At 36.4% G+C, this 19,951-nt stretch overlaps 2 protein-coding genes across 2 annotated transcripts; one reads left to right on the forward strand and one right to left on the reverse strand.

Annotated features, from left to right (window-relative positions):
• Nucleotides 1-440: 440 nt before the first annotated feature.
• On the forward strand, nt 441-12,855 carry LOC112054855 (aromatic-L-amino-acid decarboxylase). The gene is made up of 10 exons (XM_024094776.2): nt 441-915; nt 2,486-2,537; nt 3,727-3,797; nt 5,477-5,713; nt 6,951-7,490; nt 8,010-8,199; nt 9,142-9,206; nt 9,900-10,117; nt 10,475-10,555; nt 11,309-12,855. The coding sequence occupies exons 1-10, from the start codon at nt 601-603 to the stop codon at nt 11,418-11,420; spliced, it is 1,881 nt and encodes a 626-aa protein (XP_023950544.2). The 5' UTR covers nt 441-600; the 3' UTR covers nt 11,421-12,855.
• A 179-nt stretch (nt 12,856-13,034) lies between these two features.
• LOC112054849 (methylosome protein 50-like) lies at nt 13,035-19,129 on the reverse strand. Its single transcript, XM_052881690.1, has 6 exons — nt 18,839-19,129; nt 18,307-18,473; nt 17,378-17,551; nt 15,940-16,105; nt 15,411-15,582; nt 13,035-14,581 (listed from the first exon to the last, which is right to left on the reverse strand). The coding sequence occupies exons 1-6, from the start codon at nt 18,948-18,950 to the stop codon at nt 14,359-14,361; spliced, it is 1,014 nt and encodes a 337-aa protein (XP_052737650.1). The 5' UTR covers nt 18,951-19,129; the 3' UTR covers nt 13,035-14,358.
• Between the last annotated feature and the right edge of the window lie 822 nt (nt 19,130-19,951).

Raw genomic sequence — 19,951 nt, forward strand, 5'->3', positions numbered from 1 at the left:
CATTAATAGAATATAAATCTACAAACAGTTCGATACATTTTATGTAACTTTTTTTTTTAATTTATGTCTCTAAAATAACAAAATAATGTACATATTATTACTAAACAAGATATATTCAGCTTAAAAGTGATCTGGTGACGTTCTTTAGGTATCAAACGAAAATAAAATAAACGCACAATAGGGTGACCCTAAAATTCTGTTCAAAAGTAAATAACTTTAGCTAACGATAATTTTGTTATTTTTGAGTTAAAAAAAAAAAAGAAAAAATACGTGATCATTAAATTTTGTTTATGTACAAAATATAAAAATATCCGCACTAAAAAAAATTTCTTCCTGTATGTCAACTTATTTTTTTACATCAAAATGAGTCACAGTATTTTCAATACTCTCGGAACGCTTATGCCTTGAGGCGGTATTCTGAAAACCGTACACTTCACAGGCGTCGACACCCCGCGTTCCGTCGTCCTCTCGAACAAGAAGTGCTGCCATTTGGTGCTGGAGTCGGCCAGAGGACATCGCGCCGTTGACACCACTAGCCCTCAACCCAACCTTCATTTGTGTTACGTCGTTCGTTCAGTACACTACGTGTAGCCCGGAACTATGGACGTGGAAGAGTTTCGCGTACGGGGCAAAGAGATGGTCGATTATATATGTACGTACATGAATACGTTGAAGACGCGACGCGTAACACCATCTGTAGAGCCGGGGTACCTCCGCACTGCTCTACCCCCGGAAGCACCCTTGCACCCGGAGCCTTGGGAAGACGTCATGAGGGATGTGGAGAACAAGATCATGCCTGGTGTGACACATTGGCAGCACCCTCGGTTCCACGCGTATTTTCCAGCCGGTAATGGATACCCTTCTATACTGGGAGACATGCTTTCAGCGGGCATCGGCTGCATCGGGTTTTCCTGGGTAAATTACCATTTTACTTTAAATTTGCCGTTTTATTTAAAGTAGGTTTTTAAATTTAAAGTAGGTAAATTTTAGTGTTTATCAAAAATATTCAGAAAAGAAAATATAATGTAAATAGGAGGTTGGAAAGTTGTTGCAAACTAAGTTATTCTTAAAATTAATTGTATTAGAAAAAGTGTTTTAGAGATGCAAAACCATTTGTGATGCCATTGCCTAATAAAAAACTAAAATCATTTCCTGATTAAAAAAAATATTTGGAGAAATTTTATTATAAAAATGCATTTTAAATTTATTATATTTCATATTTCAATTTCAAATGTTTTATGCCGTTCCATTAACATTATAAACTTTAATGTTAATAAGTGGAATAAAAATATACAATTTATGATATTGAGTTGGAAAGTGGACATCAAGACAAGCGACGGTATTGATTGCAATGTAATGGTAGCTTTGAATAACTTATATCGGAAAAGCAAAGCTTCATAGACAGTGGAACTCCACGTTGGGCGCCACTCTGCTAACGATTTTAGTATGGGTTAAAAATAAAATCTAAAGGGCTATTAACAGTTACGTTTTAATGTTTTGACCTATGCCTTCGATTCGGAGAGCGTAGGTTCAAATCCGGTCCGGGGCATGTATCTCCAACTTTTTAAGAAATTAAATATCATGTCTCAAACGGTGAATGAAAAACATCGTGAGGATACCTGCATACATGAAAATTTTCTCAATTCTCTACGTGTGTAGTCTGCCAATCCGCATTCGGCCTGCGTGGTGGACTAAGGTCGAATCCTTCTCATTCTGAATGGAGACCCGTGCTCAATAATGACCCGAATATGGCTTGTTAATGAATGTTTTTTAGGTATGTGGCCAACCCTTTTTAATTTTTCCAATAATCACTATCACAGAAAAAGCTAAAAGACGAAAATAATAAAAAAATACTTGCTAACATTTTCATTAACCTTGTTAATTAATAATTTTGAGATAATCATGTAGGCCTGCATTAGTTAGAACGTATTTTTACAGGGTTTCATTACGTATGCTACTACGTTAATATTCTTTAGAGAGAGTCTTTTTATAAGTATCTACACTTTTTTTTAATGGAGCATCCTCGCAGGTAGGGAAAAATAATTATTGTAGACTCTTATATTGACTAAAACCCCACCACGTTCGAACTCGTTTGCATTTGGTGAATACGCCACGGGAACGTATTTGCATAAAATAACAACCCAGCCAGCAGTGAATGTATGCTTAGATCAAAGTAGAGTATGTATCTATATAGAGTAAATTATTTTTCCCTATCTAGATACAGTGTTGGCCGAGCCCCCATTAGGTGAACCGATGACACCAAGCGGGTAAGGGAATCACCGGACGCCTTAGATATTAATGGTCTAAGCCGGACGCATTCGAAACTAGAACATGTTTTTTAGACGATTTACAATGGAGGTCTATCGGTTGATAATGGTAATGTTCAAGGCCACTGGCCATATACCGCCGCTACCCATATAAAAGCCGCTATAAAAAAAAATAAAAAAGCTAGTATATTATAAATAATAAAAATTGTTATTTTCAGGCAGCAAGTCCAGCCTGCACGGAATTGGAAATAATTATGCTAGATTGGATGGGTGAGTAATTTTTATTTTTGTTAAAAATAATTTTTCAATAAAACTCAGCCTGGAAGTCAATAGTGATACAGTCTTGGGAGCATGTTACGAGTAAGCTGACGGTCCCTCGCTTCCATCATTACGCAGTAACATCAGATAGTGATTGTTACAGAATAAGCCCGCCTACCCTCAACGTACAGCGTACAGCCACGTACAGCGTACAGCGTGCTGCGTCCTTTATACGTCCCATATCCCGATTCCGGTACGGGCCATGTGACACGTCGATACTTTTTCTACAATCGCAAACGCTTCGAAAATTAAAAAATGTTTTTTCACGGTCACGTGATCGAGTTATCGATCGGATCTGTCATTCTTATACATTTTTTTTTGTTTTCGTAGTGTTAGTGTATGTAGAAAGAGAACCGACGCCGACGTGTCACATGGTTTTACAGGCCCAGGTTGTACGCAACTATAATAAGACTTTATAAGCAGGGGATGCAAGTAGATGAGTAGATAAGTCCAATGCGTTGCTTGACATCCTTGTGAAGGAAGGTGTAGGAAGTGTATATTACAAGTCCCGTGAAGTAAAATGCTCTATTTTTCATGTTTATAGGTGATAGTTTTCCACTTACTATCAGGAGACAACTCACTTATATATAAATTTGATCTGTAAATTACTATAAAAAATAACGCAGCGATGATCTTTTACGCAGCGCTACTCGTCGTTTCGCGTTATCTTCATTTCTCTTTTTACGCAAGAATAGTAGTTATGTGGGTCCTACTTATTTATGTAAGAGAAATCAACCCCTTACAATCACGGACTAACTACTGACATCCGAATATCTTTGTACCCTCATAACCGGGTTCTTTGTTCGGCTAGATTACTTATCTATGTTGTCATGATACATTTTCATTTAAACCTTTTGTCTTGTTTAAACAGACGCTCGTACGAGTAAAGAGTAGGTTAGGTCCACCGCCTACCCCATTATATGAATCCTTCCGTACAATACTTTATCACTTTCAAAATAAACATAATATGATCTCTTAATTTAATAGCTAGCTACTACTTTTACTTGGATTTATTTTATAACGTTGTATTGGCTATATTTGTATTTTAAATTTTAGGGTTTTCAATGTAATATATTTTTGCTACCGAGTTGAATCTCAAATAAAAATCCAGTGCCTACTTTATTATAAACATATATTGCAGGAAAAGCTATAGGACTACCACCCGCGTTTCTAGCACTTGAAGAAGGCAGTAAAGGTGGCGGCGTCATTCAGGTGAGTACCTAATTAGGTTCTAAAAGAATTCATTATTTATTTTTTTAGTACTTTAAACTGAATTGAATTTTATATTATTTAGTTGCCAAATTATAAAGACAATTTTTAAATTATTTAATCGGAATAAAAAAAATCCTATGATCCGCAGAACGTGAAGAAGATTAATCTTTAATATAAAAATGAATCCCAAAATGCGTTGGTAAGCGCATAACCCAACAACGCCTGGACCAATTTGGCCAATTCTTTTTTAAAATGTTCGTTGGAGTTCTAGGGTGGTTTTTACGGCGAGAAAAAATCGAATAATTGCCGGAAGAACCATAAAAATAGCCCTTTTCTTTTTCCCATACAAATGTTTTCCAACTAAAACGTAGTCAATTTGGACTTTATTGTTACCTATTGAATAAAGTTCATATCTATACTAATATTATAAAGCTGAAGAGTTTGTTTGTTTGTTCGTTTGTTTGTTTGTTTGATTGAACGCGCTAATCTCTGGAACTACTGGTCCGATTTGAAAAATTCTTTCAGTGTTAGATAGCCCATTTATCGAGGAAGGCTATAGGCTATATATTGTCCCTGTATTCCTACGGGAACGGGAACCACGCGGGTGAAACCGCGCGACGTCAGCTAGTTCATAATAATTAGAAAATGAGGTAGAGGTAGGGTAGGGTATGGTAGGGTAGGGGGTAGAGTAGGGGTATGGTAGGTTAGGTTTAGGGTAGGGTATTGGTAGGTAGGGGTAGTTGAAAGTTTACATCGAGTTTCACGCGGACGAAGTCGCGGGCGTCCGCTAGTTATTAATAAACATGTAAACTGTATGTTCTGTTGTGTCAGCTTTCTGGGATGGGCTTTGAAATAATGAGATTCTCTTTCTTTCGAGAAGCTTGGAATTTGGTAGTGTTAGTATTAACTGTGTGTGTGGTATACCGATCATAACACGTGATGGCGATCTAAGCCCGCTGACCCGCAATAAGTGTTATGAGCTTAACTCTTTAAGCTCCAAATACTCTCTCTTACTCTTACTTAAATAACTGCCAATGAAAAATGTGCTTATATCTAAAAGATTCCAGCTTCCGTATTCCCCACTACCTACAACATGGGTACCTATCTTCAAGTCAAAAGTGAATTTCTAGGCTAGCGCGTTCCACCAGCTAAGCGCTTGCAAATACAAAATAAAAAAAAAAAACAATTTTTTAAAAAAATGCTGATAATAATCACAGTATGTTAAAAACTTTGATTGTTTGTTTGTCCATTATTATTGAAAATAATAGGAATGTACCTACATGCGTTACTTTGCGGAAGTCATGCGGAAGTCGAATGAATAGGGAATAATTTATTTATTTTTCTATTCTCAGTAAAAATACAGGAGATACCTTACTCTATACACTATGTTAAGTTAACATCTCCCGAGGATGCTCCAGCTTAGAAGTGGAATGTATGTAGGAGATATTCTGTTGGATCTGGGTGGCATTGTCGATTAGGCCTAGTTCGGACTACTTTAGTATTTTAGTCGAGTACGAACGATTTTTGGATTTACCGCCCAAAAATCGTTCGTACTCGACTAAAATACTAATGTAGTCCGAACTAGGCTTTAGATTCGTTAGTTTTGTACCACAAGGAAAAGCAAATAAATTAATTATTCCTTATATTAGTAGCATAGTTATAATGTTATGTAATGGCAGGGGTCGGCGAGCGAGTGTGTCCTAGTATCAATGCTAGCGGCGAGGGCGGCCGGCATCAAACGGTTGAAGCACCAGTTCCCGACGGTTGACGAGGGTCTATTGCTCTCCAAGCTAATAGCGTATTGTTCGAAAGAGGCCCATTCCGGCGTTGAAAAGGCTGCTATGATCAGCTTCGTTAAGCTACGCATCTTACAACCTGATGAAAATGGATGCTTGAGAGGTCAAACTTTAAAAGAGGTAAGTAATTAAGATAATCTAATTATAGACATCAGGTTTAGAATACCTAGCTATTTATTTCCCTAAGGCCAAGTGGCGCAGGGTAGTGACCATGTTTTTTGCATCCACGGCAATGGGTTCGATTCCCACAGCTGAAAAATATTCGTGGATATTTATTTTCCTTAGAGGAAATCCGCCTCTAAATTAGTTAAGCAAGTATTTTGAAAAATTTTAGCTTGTGGAAAATTATGCAAAGAAAATGAACACTACATTCAATCTATTGAGCCATTATAGATTTTTTTATATACATATGTTCTTTACAAGTTAGCCTTTGACTACAAACTCACCTGATGGTTAGTGACGATGCAATCTAAGATGGAAGCGGGCTAACTTATTAGAACGGTGAAAATCCACAGCCCTTTCGGTTTCTACATGACATGGTACCGGAAAGCTAAATCGCTTTGCGGTACGTCTTTGTCGGTAGGGTGGTACTAACTAGCCAGACCTGGACCAAGTAAGAAAACCTCAATAGCCGGGGATCGAATCCAGGACCTCCGTCTAGTAAATCCACCATGCATACCACTGCGCCACGGAGGCCATCAAAAATATTTAAATTCCAATTACCTATTAATAAAAATCAAATTTATAATTACAAACACCACAAAAATTAAGAAAATTATGCGATAACGAAGTAAGTTACGCTACGATGAGATTCAGATAATAATCGGGCGGTAATTGAAGAGGCGAGCCTCATCGCATCATACCGACTCGCGCCGTGGCGGCAGCGTCTAATGAAACGGCGGATGCCGGAAATACGTGGCGAGCCGAGAGGCAATACGCCGCATTGTGCCACCTGAGTCTCGGGAATATTGAAAATTTAATCATTCGACCCTCTCCTATAGATGACAATTTATATTCAAACGAATTACTAAAGACATTTTATCAGGCCACAGGTACTCGTAGGTACCACCTGTACTAAAGACATACTGGATGTGCACTGTTTACCAACAAACAAATTAAAAATGAGGGTATAAATCGCACCTATTGATAATAATAATTATAATTAACTTGTTCTGAAACTAAAATTAATTGATAACCTTAGATAAAATTAATATATTTTGAACAACATTAAAAAAAACTATATCTACATATGCGTTTTCTACCCTCATTTCTAATTTTTTTTTTTTTGGTAAACAGTGCACATCGAGTATGGCTTTTGTATACGTTCTAATTGCCGCATTTATTATTTTGTTCAAAGGCCATGGAAGAAGATGAGGAAGCGGGACTGGTGCCATTCTTTGTATCGACGACCTTGGGTACGACATCGTGCTGTTCGTTCGACAATTTACCAGAGATAGGTCCCATTGTGAGGAAGTTTCCATCCGTGTGGCTCCACGTCGACGCAGCTTACGCCGGCAACGCATTCATCTGTCCGGAACATAAATGCCATCTAGCTGGGATCGAATATGCCGACTCGTTCAACACGAACCCGAATAAACTGATGCTTACGGCTTTCGATTGCTCCCTACTATGGGTGACCAATCGATACCTACTCACCTCTGCGTTGGTGGTGGATCCTCTATACCTACAGCACTGTTACGATCACACCGCAATCGATTACCGACACTGGGGGATACCGCTCAGCCGTCGCTTTCGATCACTCAAATTGTGGTTTATGCTGAGAAGTTACGGCATCAGTGGCTTACAGAAGTATGTGAGGCGGCACTGCGAATTGGCGAAATACTTCGAAAAGCTCGTGAAGAAGGACGAAAGATTCGAAGTTTGCAATCAAGTCAAGGTAGGCAACTATGTAGCTATCAATCATAAAATTGTCCCCATTAATTTCCAAACAAACACATTTATGGATTATTTAGAGAACCTCAATATCTTCGAGGCAAAGTGGCCGAACTGAATATCGCAAGGTCATGGGTTCGAAGCATGCCCTTTGGACTATAGTTATAACTCCAAAAAAAATTTTTAACAGAGTGTGGCTAATAAATGTAGAGACTGAAAGCGCCAGGGTTTAAAAAAAAACAATATTCCGACAATATTCCTAAAATTATAGTGCAAATATTGGAATAACTCAGTTTGATATTATCTACTATAGTACTATTGACTCATCACCATGAGGTCATGAGTTCGATCCCTGTTGACGACTATCTACTTCACTCCATACATAATCTTTACGACTAATTAGATGGGTACTAGAATATTACGTATTCATATATAAAATGGCAAATATACCTACTTAAAAAAAAATAGTATAAACTTAGGGTTAATATCAATAAATTAATTAATATACTTACTGTTCTATCAGCTGGGTTTGGTGTGCTTCCGCCTTGTTGGAGGTCCCGATGAAACGTCCCAGCAGATCGACGACCTCAATAAGAAGTTACTGACAAACATCAACGCGTCTGGTAAACTGCACATGGTCCCAGCCTCCGTGCGGGAGCAGTTCGTTATCCGCTTCTGCGTAGTCAGCCAACATGCTACTCGGGAAGATATTGGTACCTACTACATCAATTTTAATTCGTATAATATACTAGCGGAAACCCTACTGCTACCCTACTCCTAACCTACCCCTACCCTACCCCTATTTCTCCCGTTTTCCCAACATTTCCCGTCAGTGCTCTGCACCTATTGATCGTAGCGTGATGAAAAGTATACTATACTATAATGAAGAATAATAATTGTACCAAGTTTCGTTAAAATCCGTCGAGTACCTACTTTTTGTTTCTATAACGAACATACAGACAGACAAAATTTACTGATTGCATTTTTGGCATCAGTATCGATCATTAATCACCCCCAACCAATTGACCTCTCTACAGATTTATTATAAGTATAGATTTAAAATGTATTATTACCTATATAATTCTTCTTTATTCGCCTCTCCGACTAGTAAAGGTTGGCTTCGTAAACTTCGTTTTGACCCCCGACGCAAAAAGAGGGGTGTTATAAGTTTGACGTGTCTGTCTCTCTGTCAGTCTGTGGCAACATAGCTCGAACCGATGAAGCGATTTCAATTTAGTTTGTTTTGTAGGTATGAAAGTTGACTTAAGTGCGACTGTTCTTAGACATGTTTGATGAAAATCGGTTGAGCCATTTAAAAGTTCTCGAACCACCATAATAACCGAATATCTGCAAATATACTCGAGTGGGTCTCAAATAAAAGCGTACATAAAGAGAATATTGATGAATTGATCTAGAGTGTGTCTACCTAAACGTAATTAATAACTTCGTGACCTACGGGGTGCTTCGGGGTTTTTCAAATTTTTTTTAATTATTTATCTATCTCTTCATTTTATTACCTACCTATTAAGTAGGTACCTATCTACTAAGTACTAAGTAGGTATCTACCTACTTAGTACTTAGGTACTTAGCTACCTACTAAGTAGGTACCTAACTATTATTTAAACCTATATTCATTGTTACAAAACTTGTTACAGAGATTGCTTGGGACATTATAACAGACTTCGCAACGGAATTGATCGAAGGTCCAGACAAAGAAAGGGTAAGAAAATTATTTAGATGATCATCATCATCAATTCACTACAGGGCCCTTCTTAAAGGAGAGGTGTTAAATGTTAATAGATAGGTCTATTCAGATCAGGCTGGCGGGCTTAAGGTGACTGTTTGATTTTTGTAACGGTCACTATCAGATGTTTTTAATAAGAACCGACGGCTAAACATGCTCTCCGTGATAAGGGGGTGTAACACAACGAACTTCCAACTCCTGGGTGACAATTTCTACTGAAATTTTCTTAGGAATAACAACCCAGGACCTCCTTATCCAATGCCACAAGGTATAACCACTAGGCTAAAGAGGCACCATGTATGATAATAACAGGTACCTAATCTATGCTAATAAATTATAAAAAGGTAAATTTTTGAGCTTGTGAAGTTGTTATCTCTTGATCTACTAAACAGATTTTGAAAATTCCGAGTATTTTATGCTAGTCACCCACGTTCCGACATATCCACATGCCGGCAGCACTGCAGGCATGTCGGTATATCGGACCGTGGGTGGCTAGCTTATAATAGTTTTGAAAATCAGCATTTCATTACCAATAGAAAGATACGTTGTGAATGTGATAGGCTATAGTATTTTATGCTCGTATTCCCACGGAAACGGGAACTAAGTGGATGAAACCGCAGAGCGTCTGCTAATTATGATATAAGGTATAAACCTGTTTAATACATTTAGGACTTGAACGAGGAGCGCGCCCGCAAGCACCGCGCCGCTCTGGCGCACAAGCGGTCGTTCTTCGTGCGTATGGTCAGCGACCCGAAGATCTACAACCCGGCTATCAACAAGACCCCGCCGCCCATACCCACCAGCCCAGGCACGCCGCCGCAGCCGGCACCCGCCACTCCGGATACACCTTCCGAAACAGAATCTATTCAACTGGTTCCGTCAACACCGTAAGTTTAACAATTTTTCGAAAAATTTGTATTTATCTCTCTGCCCCTTCTTTAAATATGGCTGGAAATATAATTTGTATTGTGATCAATTGTATTGGGCCTTGAATAATTATGGCGCAGAGACGAGATTTTACAAGACTTTTGATACATCGTTTATAACACCAAATAATAAAGGTTATCTTTAATTCCGAGGTGAAATCCTTATTTGACTGGCCTAATGGAATTCGGACATAAATATAAAAATATTAGGTAAGATGTATTCATTAAATATTATTATTATTCGTAGTTCAGTAGGTAGGTACCTATATCTATTATCTACCTACGTGTAAAATATTGATTAATATGTTTCTGTTACAGGAAACAATCGTCTTGGATAAGCTGGCCGCTTGCATTCTTCTTTCAAAGCGTTGATAACGACGCCAATGATTTGCCGTTGAGGTAACACCCAAGTATAAAATTACTCACTATCTTAATATCTATATGTATAATACCAGGATAAACAAATCTATTCTAGCTGCAAGACTAGCATCTATCTCTGTGTCAAATTCATCCATAACCGTTCAGACGTTCTACAGTTATAAGTAACAACCCAACTTTAAATCCCCGACGCAAAAAGAAGGGTGTTATAAATTGGACGTGTCTGTCTTTCTGTGGCACCATAGCTCCCGAACAGATGAACCGTTTTCAATTTAGTTTGTTTTGTTAAAGGGTAATTTATGTGCGAGTCGGTTAAGCCGTTAAGTGTGTTAAGAAAAGTGCTGGGGGGTTAAAGTTGGCAAATATACTAGAGTGGGATCTCCATAAATGAAAGCGCACTTGAAAAAGAATAATTGATGACTTGATCGAGAGTGTAATTAATAATTTCATGACCTTCGGGGGTTTTTCAAAATTTTAAATTTTATGTTATTAAAACATCCGTATAAAAAGAAACACACCTAATCGTATCATATCGTACTTCAAATCCTTAGATCAGATTATCTTTATCTATTCTGACTTCTGCATAAACTAATTTTATACGGTGAAGTTTGTGAGGTTGTAGGGGGTGATCTCTGTCTACTGAACAGATTTTTAAAATTCTTTTACCAACTGAAAGCCACGTTACTTACGTTGCCATGTTTTATACTACGGGAACTACGCAGGTAAAACCGCGAGGCGTCCGCTAATTAAATAATAATGATTAAATGTTTTTAGATTCCGTCACCTGGACACGATGGTGCGGCTGAAAAGTCCAAACCACGGTCGCCGAGGCTCCACCCCTGGCGCCTCCCCTGAGCGGCGCGCGCCCTCACCCTCCGCGCATTGACCACCGAAGTAGTGCTGCATCATGACTTCAATCGATGATCATGGTGTCACAAACTTTTCTGACCCGGTGGTCCAAACTGGAACTAACATCACGGGGTCGCATTTTTTATTTGTTTACTTTGCTGTATACCTACTCTCATACTCAGTGGCGTAGCTAGGTAACCAAGGGCGCCAGTGCAAATAAAAGAAAACCACTACAAATATTTAATAAGTAGGTATATGTACAAATACATAAATACTATAAGCTATTTTTTCATCAGCTCTTTTACGTTTTCGAAATTTTCCAAGTTTAGCTCGATTGCGATTTTCTGGTAAGGATTCGAGAGCCTCCTAAGCTTGGGGCCCCAGGATATTGCACCGCCAAACTGGGTACCCCTACCCCTGGGTAGCTACGCCATTGCTCATACTCTCATATAGTTTACAGTTATTGTTATTTTCGTTTTTTAATTTATCCACTTATATAATGCCAATAGAGAATGCTATTAACATACGCCACATACATACATACAAGGGATACGCGAAACATTATACCTATTAGAAGCGCGACAACAGTGATGACAACACCTTTACCGGGCTAGATAAGTTTGTGGCACTATATGCTAGATACTTTTGAATGGATTCCCAGACGCTGTAGCTAGCCAACATCAACAACATCACCAGTAACGTCTATGTTGCTATAACTATAAGTTTTTAACAGATATGCTTTGAATGGAGTAATGGGGATGATGACTATAGGTTTGAATAAATTGATTTTTATGATACATTCGGGTAAATAAGGTCAATATGAACTAATTTATACATAAAAAGCAAAGATTGTCTGGATATTTGCAAAATAAACAAGATTATAAAATTTCAAAATCTATTAGAAATCTTTTATCGTAATTAGATAAAAATTCATACAGTTTTAACTTCCTTACATTAAATGTGACGTTTTAAAAATGAACTATGAACTATAAACGCACAAATAACAAAGATATTAGTAATTGTTTGAACGTCCATACAAATCTAACGATGATTATGTACCTACGACGTCATTAATTCGTACCATTTTGTATAGGGCGGTTTTTAGGGATCCGCGGCTGCGCCGCAAATCTGACTCTTTAAATCCCCGTAGCTCCGAAAGTAATGATCGCAGATACCCAGTTACTTTTACAAAATTGCTTTACTATTAGCATAGGTACTCATAATTTATATACAATTTAAAAAACTGTCATCATCCCTAACTACCGTGAACTGAGGCATTACTATGTTGTTAACATCCAGAAAAGCACAAAACTTTTCGCTTCAACGTCCCAAATATCTTCCTTCCTTCACCTTCTTTCGGTCCTTCGATCATCACATTGCAGTTGAATATACCTAGTTTATTATACCATACCTACATAGTTTATTGTGATTTAATATGATATTTTATCAATAAATTACTTTATGAGCATTTACATTAATTGTGGTTATTTTCCTGTACCTATCACTCGTATTTTCCAAAACAATTAAATTTAATGAACAAAAAGCATCTTGAAGCCTGAATAGCTGAACAGTAATCTAGGTTAGGCTGGTTCTAAAAATAAAACCTAGATAGCAAAGGTGATCAAATGTCAAATGTAAATGAAACTCTCCGTACATATTATTTTAAAGTTTATTTGCTTTAAATCTATAAAGTAGGTATTGTTGGTAGGAATGAAGTGCAAGACACATTACACATTAAATAAAAATGGTGTAGTGAAATTAGCTGCGGCTTTCGCTACGTGTACTGCGCAGATATAGTGCGACACGAGAGAGTAGAAAATAAATGAGGGCGCTGTAGTCACTTATTGTTGTTCTTACCCTTTCAATAAGTTCAATAAGTCTTAAAAATAATATTACTGTCTAATATAAATAAATCAATATATGGAAAATTTTACATTGCTATCTAGCCCCGAACTAAGCATTATGTAATGAATACTAAGATGATGCTGATTTCATGAAATTTATAAAATTAGTAAATCTCAGCTAAATTAATGATATTTACCGTTATTCGTCTTGTAATTATGATTTTAATAATCTGATAAAATGATCAATAATAAGTGGTTGATATTTGTAGTGTTGCCACAAAGCGAGTTTATTATATTCATTTTTATTAACTTATATTCTTGTATGGTTGTGTCGCACGTAGGTTCGCATTGCGCATCTTAACGATGTTCCGAAACGTCAACAAGTTTGAAAACCTACATGCATTAAAGGCTTGAAAGGATTTAGCGTGTCATAAGGACATATAGGTACCCGGTTTCAAAACGGGTTTTAAACTGTGTCTACATCAATGATTTTATACTATTAGATATGTCACGTACCTATAAAATCACCGCAAAAAGTGATCCGAATTTAGCTACTCCACTAATATACACATGCACAATTTTGTGTTTAAAATACGTTAGTTTATAATCTCACTCGTAATATTATAATCTGCCGTCATATTGTGAACTGAAAATACTGATTACAATTTAACGTGTTATTTTTCGGTATATTGTAATCTATCGGAAGTGAAACCGTTCAATTGTCAATCAGGATAAATTTACCATAGAGTTACAAAAATATAACAACGGGCATAGTGACATACCGACGCGGCCACGGACACGGTGTGTGTGTATATATAGTTTTTACACTCCCTGAACACACAACTTGATATTGTAAACAATATTTAGGTATTATTCGTTTAGTATGCAACTAAAAGAAATTAAGACAATTGGCCTTTGTTCGCCTCAATTTTGACGCGCTAGTGACATATCTAATTGTAAAAAATATTTGATCTATGCTTTACAAGATTCCGAAGGCATGCTAGAGACTAATCTACATTACCGTTCGAATTATTCGCGAATCCATAATCGCACGAGAATATGGAGCGTTTATAAGTGTCATGCAACAATACCGTTTTGGTATTTTTAGTCAAAAAAACTACAGAACCTATATTAACACACTCTTGGGTCGGCAGAACCTATATTATGGACCCTTATTTCACTGTCCCATCCAACAGTGTGCAAGACATTTTTGTCCTCAACATCCCAAGCCATTCCTCTGATGTTATTATTATGTAAACGGCTATTTTCATAAATCATCTTCAGTTTACAGTCTTCATCAAACTCATATACTGACAGTACATTGTTATCACAACATACAGACACTCGATCGGACCTAAAACAAACCCAGCAATTAATAAATAAATTCTGGAGATAACCTACATCTATATTTCTAAATCTATATTTTTTGGCTGGTGGGAGGCTTCGGCCGTGGCTAGTTACCACCCTACCCACAAAGACGTACCGCCAACCGATTTAGCGTTCAGGTATGATGTCGTGTAGAAACCGAAAGGGGTGTGGATTTTCATTCTCCTCCAAACAAGTTAGCCCTCTTCCATCTTAGACAGCATCATCACTTACCATCAGGTGAGATTGTAATCAAGGGCTAACTTGTAAAGAATAATAAAAAAACTTATATACTATAATAAGTCTGCTAGTATAATATTATATTATGACGTAAATATTGTAGAAAATTTCACTTAAAACTGGCCAATTTTACTTTGACAGTTTTAGAATTATTGGTAAAGAAAATTACACCTAAAGGCCTTTAAATATAGTCTTAAAATCCCATATTTAGAGCAAATTCAACATTAAGGATTGAGTTTCAACCTTAAACTAAATTTGTAAATGTGACTACTTGAATTGAGTGAAAAGGAGTTGTTTGGCACTCATTGAGTATGGACGTATTTGGTCACTGATTTTGCATCCACTTTTAAATAGGAGGACTATAACTGATGAAATTACATAATTTACAAGAGTGTAAACAAAAAATTAAAAACCAGTGTGCTCTGACCGGTCATGATTGAGGTAAAACTCCTTTAGCACTCCCTCTTCAACTTTCGTTCACCTCGCCTGATTACACTTTTTATAACACATTCACCACCTTACTCCCTTAGTCAAGAGTGCGTAAAAATAATGAATAAAAAATCAAGTAAATGTCTCACCCAGATTGACAGCATATTTTATGAACTGGCGCTGGGAATTCTGTGAGCTTAGTAACATGTTTAGGTGTTCGGACATCAATCATACTCAATGCTCCGGCTTCGTCGCCAAAGAAAAGCCGATTCTCATCCAGCCATTGTAGACATCTTATGCCACAATCATTTTTGGCCAGATCTATAAAATGTAAATAAAAATTAGTTTTTGTTATAATTTAAATAATAGTTAGTGTGAAATGCTCATTATTGTATTAAACACTAGTCAATGCCCCGCAGTTTCACCCGCGTGGTGTCTGTTCCCATAGGGATAAGAGGAAAAAATATAGCCTATAGCACTCAATGACTATCCTTGAGTGCTATAGGCTATATTTTTACGCCCCACAGTTGCAGTTCCCGTGAGAATACGGGGATAAATATAGCCTATGACACTCACAAATAACATGGTTTTCAAGTGACTTATGTTTGTGTGACCCTAAGGAGAAACGGTAAATATATTTTTTAAAAAATAAGAAACGCAAAATTAATGAGTTATTACCTAAAACAGGCTTGGCAATATTGTGATCCCATAGTGATGCATAATAATCCAAGGATCCTGTAGCTAAGTTGGCGTCAGACTGTGGCCTAACTGAGACATCATAAATTGCTCTGCTATGTGCTCCAACGTAGTTTCTTACACATATCAAATCAGAAATATCCCATACCTGAAATATTTACATTTTACATTAATGATATTATATAATGATTTATTTATTTTGCTATCATCCGCGAAAATTCGGCGAACCCATGCGACAACGTGCAATTGCAAAGACTTTGACTTTGCAATTGCACGTTGTAGAGTCAACATCTCCTGAGGATGCTCCGGTTTCGGGGTGAAACGTACGTAGAGAGTATTTTGTCGGACCTGGGTGACGTTGTCGCATGGGTTCGCCGAATTTTCGCGGATGATAGCAAAATAAATAAATCATTATATAATCATGATGAACTTCCGCAAAGTAACGCCTGCTTCTATCCAATATTAATGATATTAATAAAATTAAATAAATATGTCACTATATCTTAAATGAATACAGCAAAAAATATATATAAATGATACGAAAATACTAGGTGACTTTCTTTGTGCAATGGAATTATTATTTTCCTTGATATTCCTTTAACTTTTTGAATAAACATTAAATCTATGAAACAAATCACAATCACATGAAATTTAAGCAGTCTGAAAATCTTCAAGACTGTATGTGTGTACATTAAAATAACTTTCCAATACTGAAAATCCATTTTTTAAAGTATTTCATATAAAGATTATTTTATTGTATTGAGGAAAAAAATTACAGCCAATTCAACTTCTGCTTTCCTTGAAAGCAGAAGTTGAAACATATTTGGACAATAAACACACACACACACACACACATATAATTTGACAGTAAGCATAGTAAGATTTTTTATTATTCTTTACTTTACAAGTTAGCCCTTGACTACAATCTCACCTGGTGGTAAGTGATGATGCCTAAGATGGAAGAGATATCTAAGATGAAAGCGGGCTAACTTGTTAGTTGGATGAAATTCCACAACCCTTTCGGTTTCTACACTTCATCATACCGGAAAGCTAAATTGCTAGGCGGCATGTATTTGTCAGTAGGGTGGTAAGTAGATACACGCGAAGCCTACCACCAGGCAGGCCTGGACCAATTTAGAAAATTTCAAGACCTTCACTGCACCACAGAGACCGTCAACAGTATTCTTGCACATATTATATATATCAGTGGCGAAGGGTGGAAATTCATACAGCTTGATACAAACTCCAGTTTCTCATACATCTATTTATATATATTGATTTCAATAGTGAATATGTATGTATGGATTTTTAAAAGTAACCCGGCGGGAATCGGCTAATATGTATAGATAGCAACCCTATATACAACATACACAAATAGCATAATCCTCTTACACACAAAGAACAAAACAAGAGTTTGCACCTTCATATTTCCGTCTTCACCAACAGTGACATACTCTTGACCAGGGACAAGGCAGTCTAGCGCCAATACTGCACCGTCGTGCTCCGCTACTGACATCTCTTCGATCCAATTATCCCAGGCATTTACAGCCGTAGACCATATACTCAGAGCACCACTATCCTCACCGAGCAAAACCTTACCATGGAAAAAATTAGATATTATGTTAGCAGACAATTTCAAATACTCTGCTTGTAACTTAACAATAGTTTGAAGCGCCATTAATGTCAGTAGGGTTTCACCAAGGCTAACAAGCCAGAGAAGGGCTGTTAAATCTAATCACAGAGATAGAGATCTGATGATGACTAACAGAGGATTATATAAAAAACAGTGGATTAGTTATGTCAAAATAGACTGGGAGAATTAAGAGCCTCCTATAGGAAAACCTTCTTCATTTTATGAAGGCTGACAATTTATCCATGCTCCTATGGAAATATGCCCATAGAGAAGTATAGCTAATTATGGAATTATATTAGGACCATACTGGCTTAGGAAGGCAACAAGTTGGATTCTCAAGCAAGATTCTCATGTCAATAATCATTTATTTTGTTGGCAGGCACTTACACAACTCAATAAAATGTATAGAAATAACAAGTCATTGAACCTGTTTAACTTGGATCAGAGCAATCTAATAAATCTAATAATTAACAACTGCTCAAAATTATTATGAAGAAATGTTTTTTTTTTTGAAAATTTCAATGAATTTCATATTGTAGTGCCTTTTAAAATAAAATAAATGAAAATTCTAAATGAATAGATTATAGAAACAAGTATTTCTACTGCATTATACAAAATCTTTCTTCCTGTAGGCTTTTAGCCTGTAGGGTATTTAAAAAAACAAGCACAATTTAACAATTGTGATACAAACCCAAGTCTTTCAAGTTAAAACTTACTTTATATGAACTATCTATAAAGCACCCATCAGCAGAACCACTTGTCAAGTCAATATCTTTTTTTGGTGGCATTCTAGACTTTTTGTCAGACCACTTGGAGCATACACTGACTGCACCATTCCAATTTCTTCCAGTTAACTCTGAACAGCCTATTAGTGATGTTCCTTCTACAACAAAATGTGTGAATATTGGCAAACATACATGTGGCACACCATATGATAATATCAACCAGCCAGTTCCAAGAAGTTAAATAATAGTACCAAAAACAATACTTGGGAATTTCATCCACAAATTATCTTATAATTTAGTAAGTTTACTTCCTGATGACTCCTGACTGAGTATCTGTAGTTAATATGACCAGAATGAATACTTATTATGTATTGCAGATAATAACACAATTTTCAAGTTATCAAGAGAGTAAAAAAGCTGTAAGTCCGGTATTTGAGGTTATATTTACATGAGTCGGTAGTGAAATTCAGGGTGATATGGATAGAACGGAGATAATTAGAATATATAATGCCACAAATATTACCGGCGTTAATATGAATGTAATCAAAATAAGATCGAGTGTTTATTTCTGGTATGCAAGTTCTGTAAGCTTCCGCATTCAAATGTGGTGGAATGATTTTATTGCAATTTTCCATTGTATTATTTATGACTTATGTTAATTTTTGTAACTTCCACTTCTATTGATTTGATCTATTCTATACGTAATCTGTATTCGTATCCTTTATACACGTTCGGGTTCGGTTCGGGCTTCTGATTTCAGAGATTTGTTTTCTGTTTTTGTTTTTCAATTTTCATTTAATCCACAGATTACTGATCACAAACGTCAAATAGTGAGATAGATAACTCGTATTAGCACCACAGACGACAAATGAAGGTTAGCACAAATCAGTAGATAGAGATACACCACAAACGGCTAAAAAGATAGAGATACACAATTACACAGATCACTAAAAAGTTCACAGATATTAAAAATCACTAAAAATAGAGTACATTCTTTGACTATTTATACTATGGACCTGTTTCGCACCCAAATTCACCGACAAAAATGTCTGTCGTTTTTTGAGGGGGAAAAGGTAAACTCACAAGAAAATATTTAACACCATTAAATATATTCTGTGTCCATACACTACACACAACTATATATTTCACTCGCAATACACACACGCGTAATTTTTACACAGTTTACAAACACATTGCTTAGACTATCCACAGAATATATACATTGAATATTCGATTACTTGATCGATGTTTTTCTGTTCTGTCAAAAGAATCGATTCTTTTTATATATTGTTTGTAATATAAATTTGATAAAATTAAGGTAGAAATACTTACGAATGAAACGTTACTCAATCTTTTATTAAACTACAAATTTTTCGCCGTATTTTATGCCATTCAACTACACAAACCGGCATTTCTATGGAGCTCGTTACACGACGAAAAAGATTACAACAATGAAACATCGATTCTATAGCAACAGTTTTTATAAACGCGTTAGATCATTGATTTTTCATCTTTGCCAGAGGGGTAACGGTTAGCGAGGCAGGTCCTGTTATTAATGGTCGAAGGATGAAAACCATAATATCAATATTTTATAATAAAAATATCGATATTTCGATATATCGATATTATATCAACA

Source organism: Bicyclus anynana, chromosome 5, assembly GCF_947172395.1.
Source record: "Bicyclus anynana chromosome 5, ilBicAnyn1.1, whole genome shotgun sequence".
In the NCBI taxonomy this organism is placed as follows: domain Eukaryota; kingdom Metazoa; phylum Arthropoda; class Insecta; order Lepidoptera; family Nymphalidae; genus Bicyclus; species Bicyclus anynana.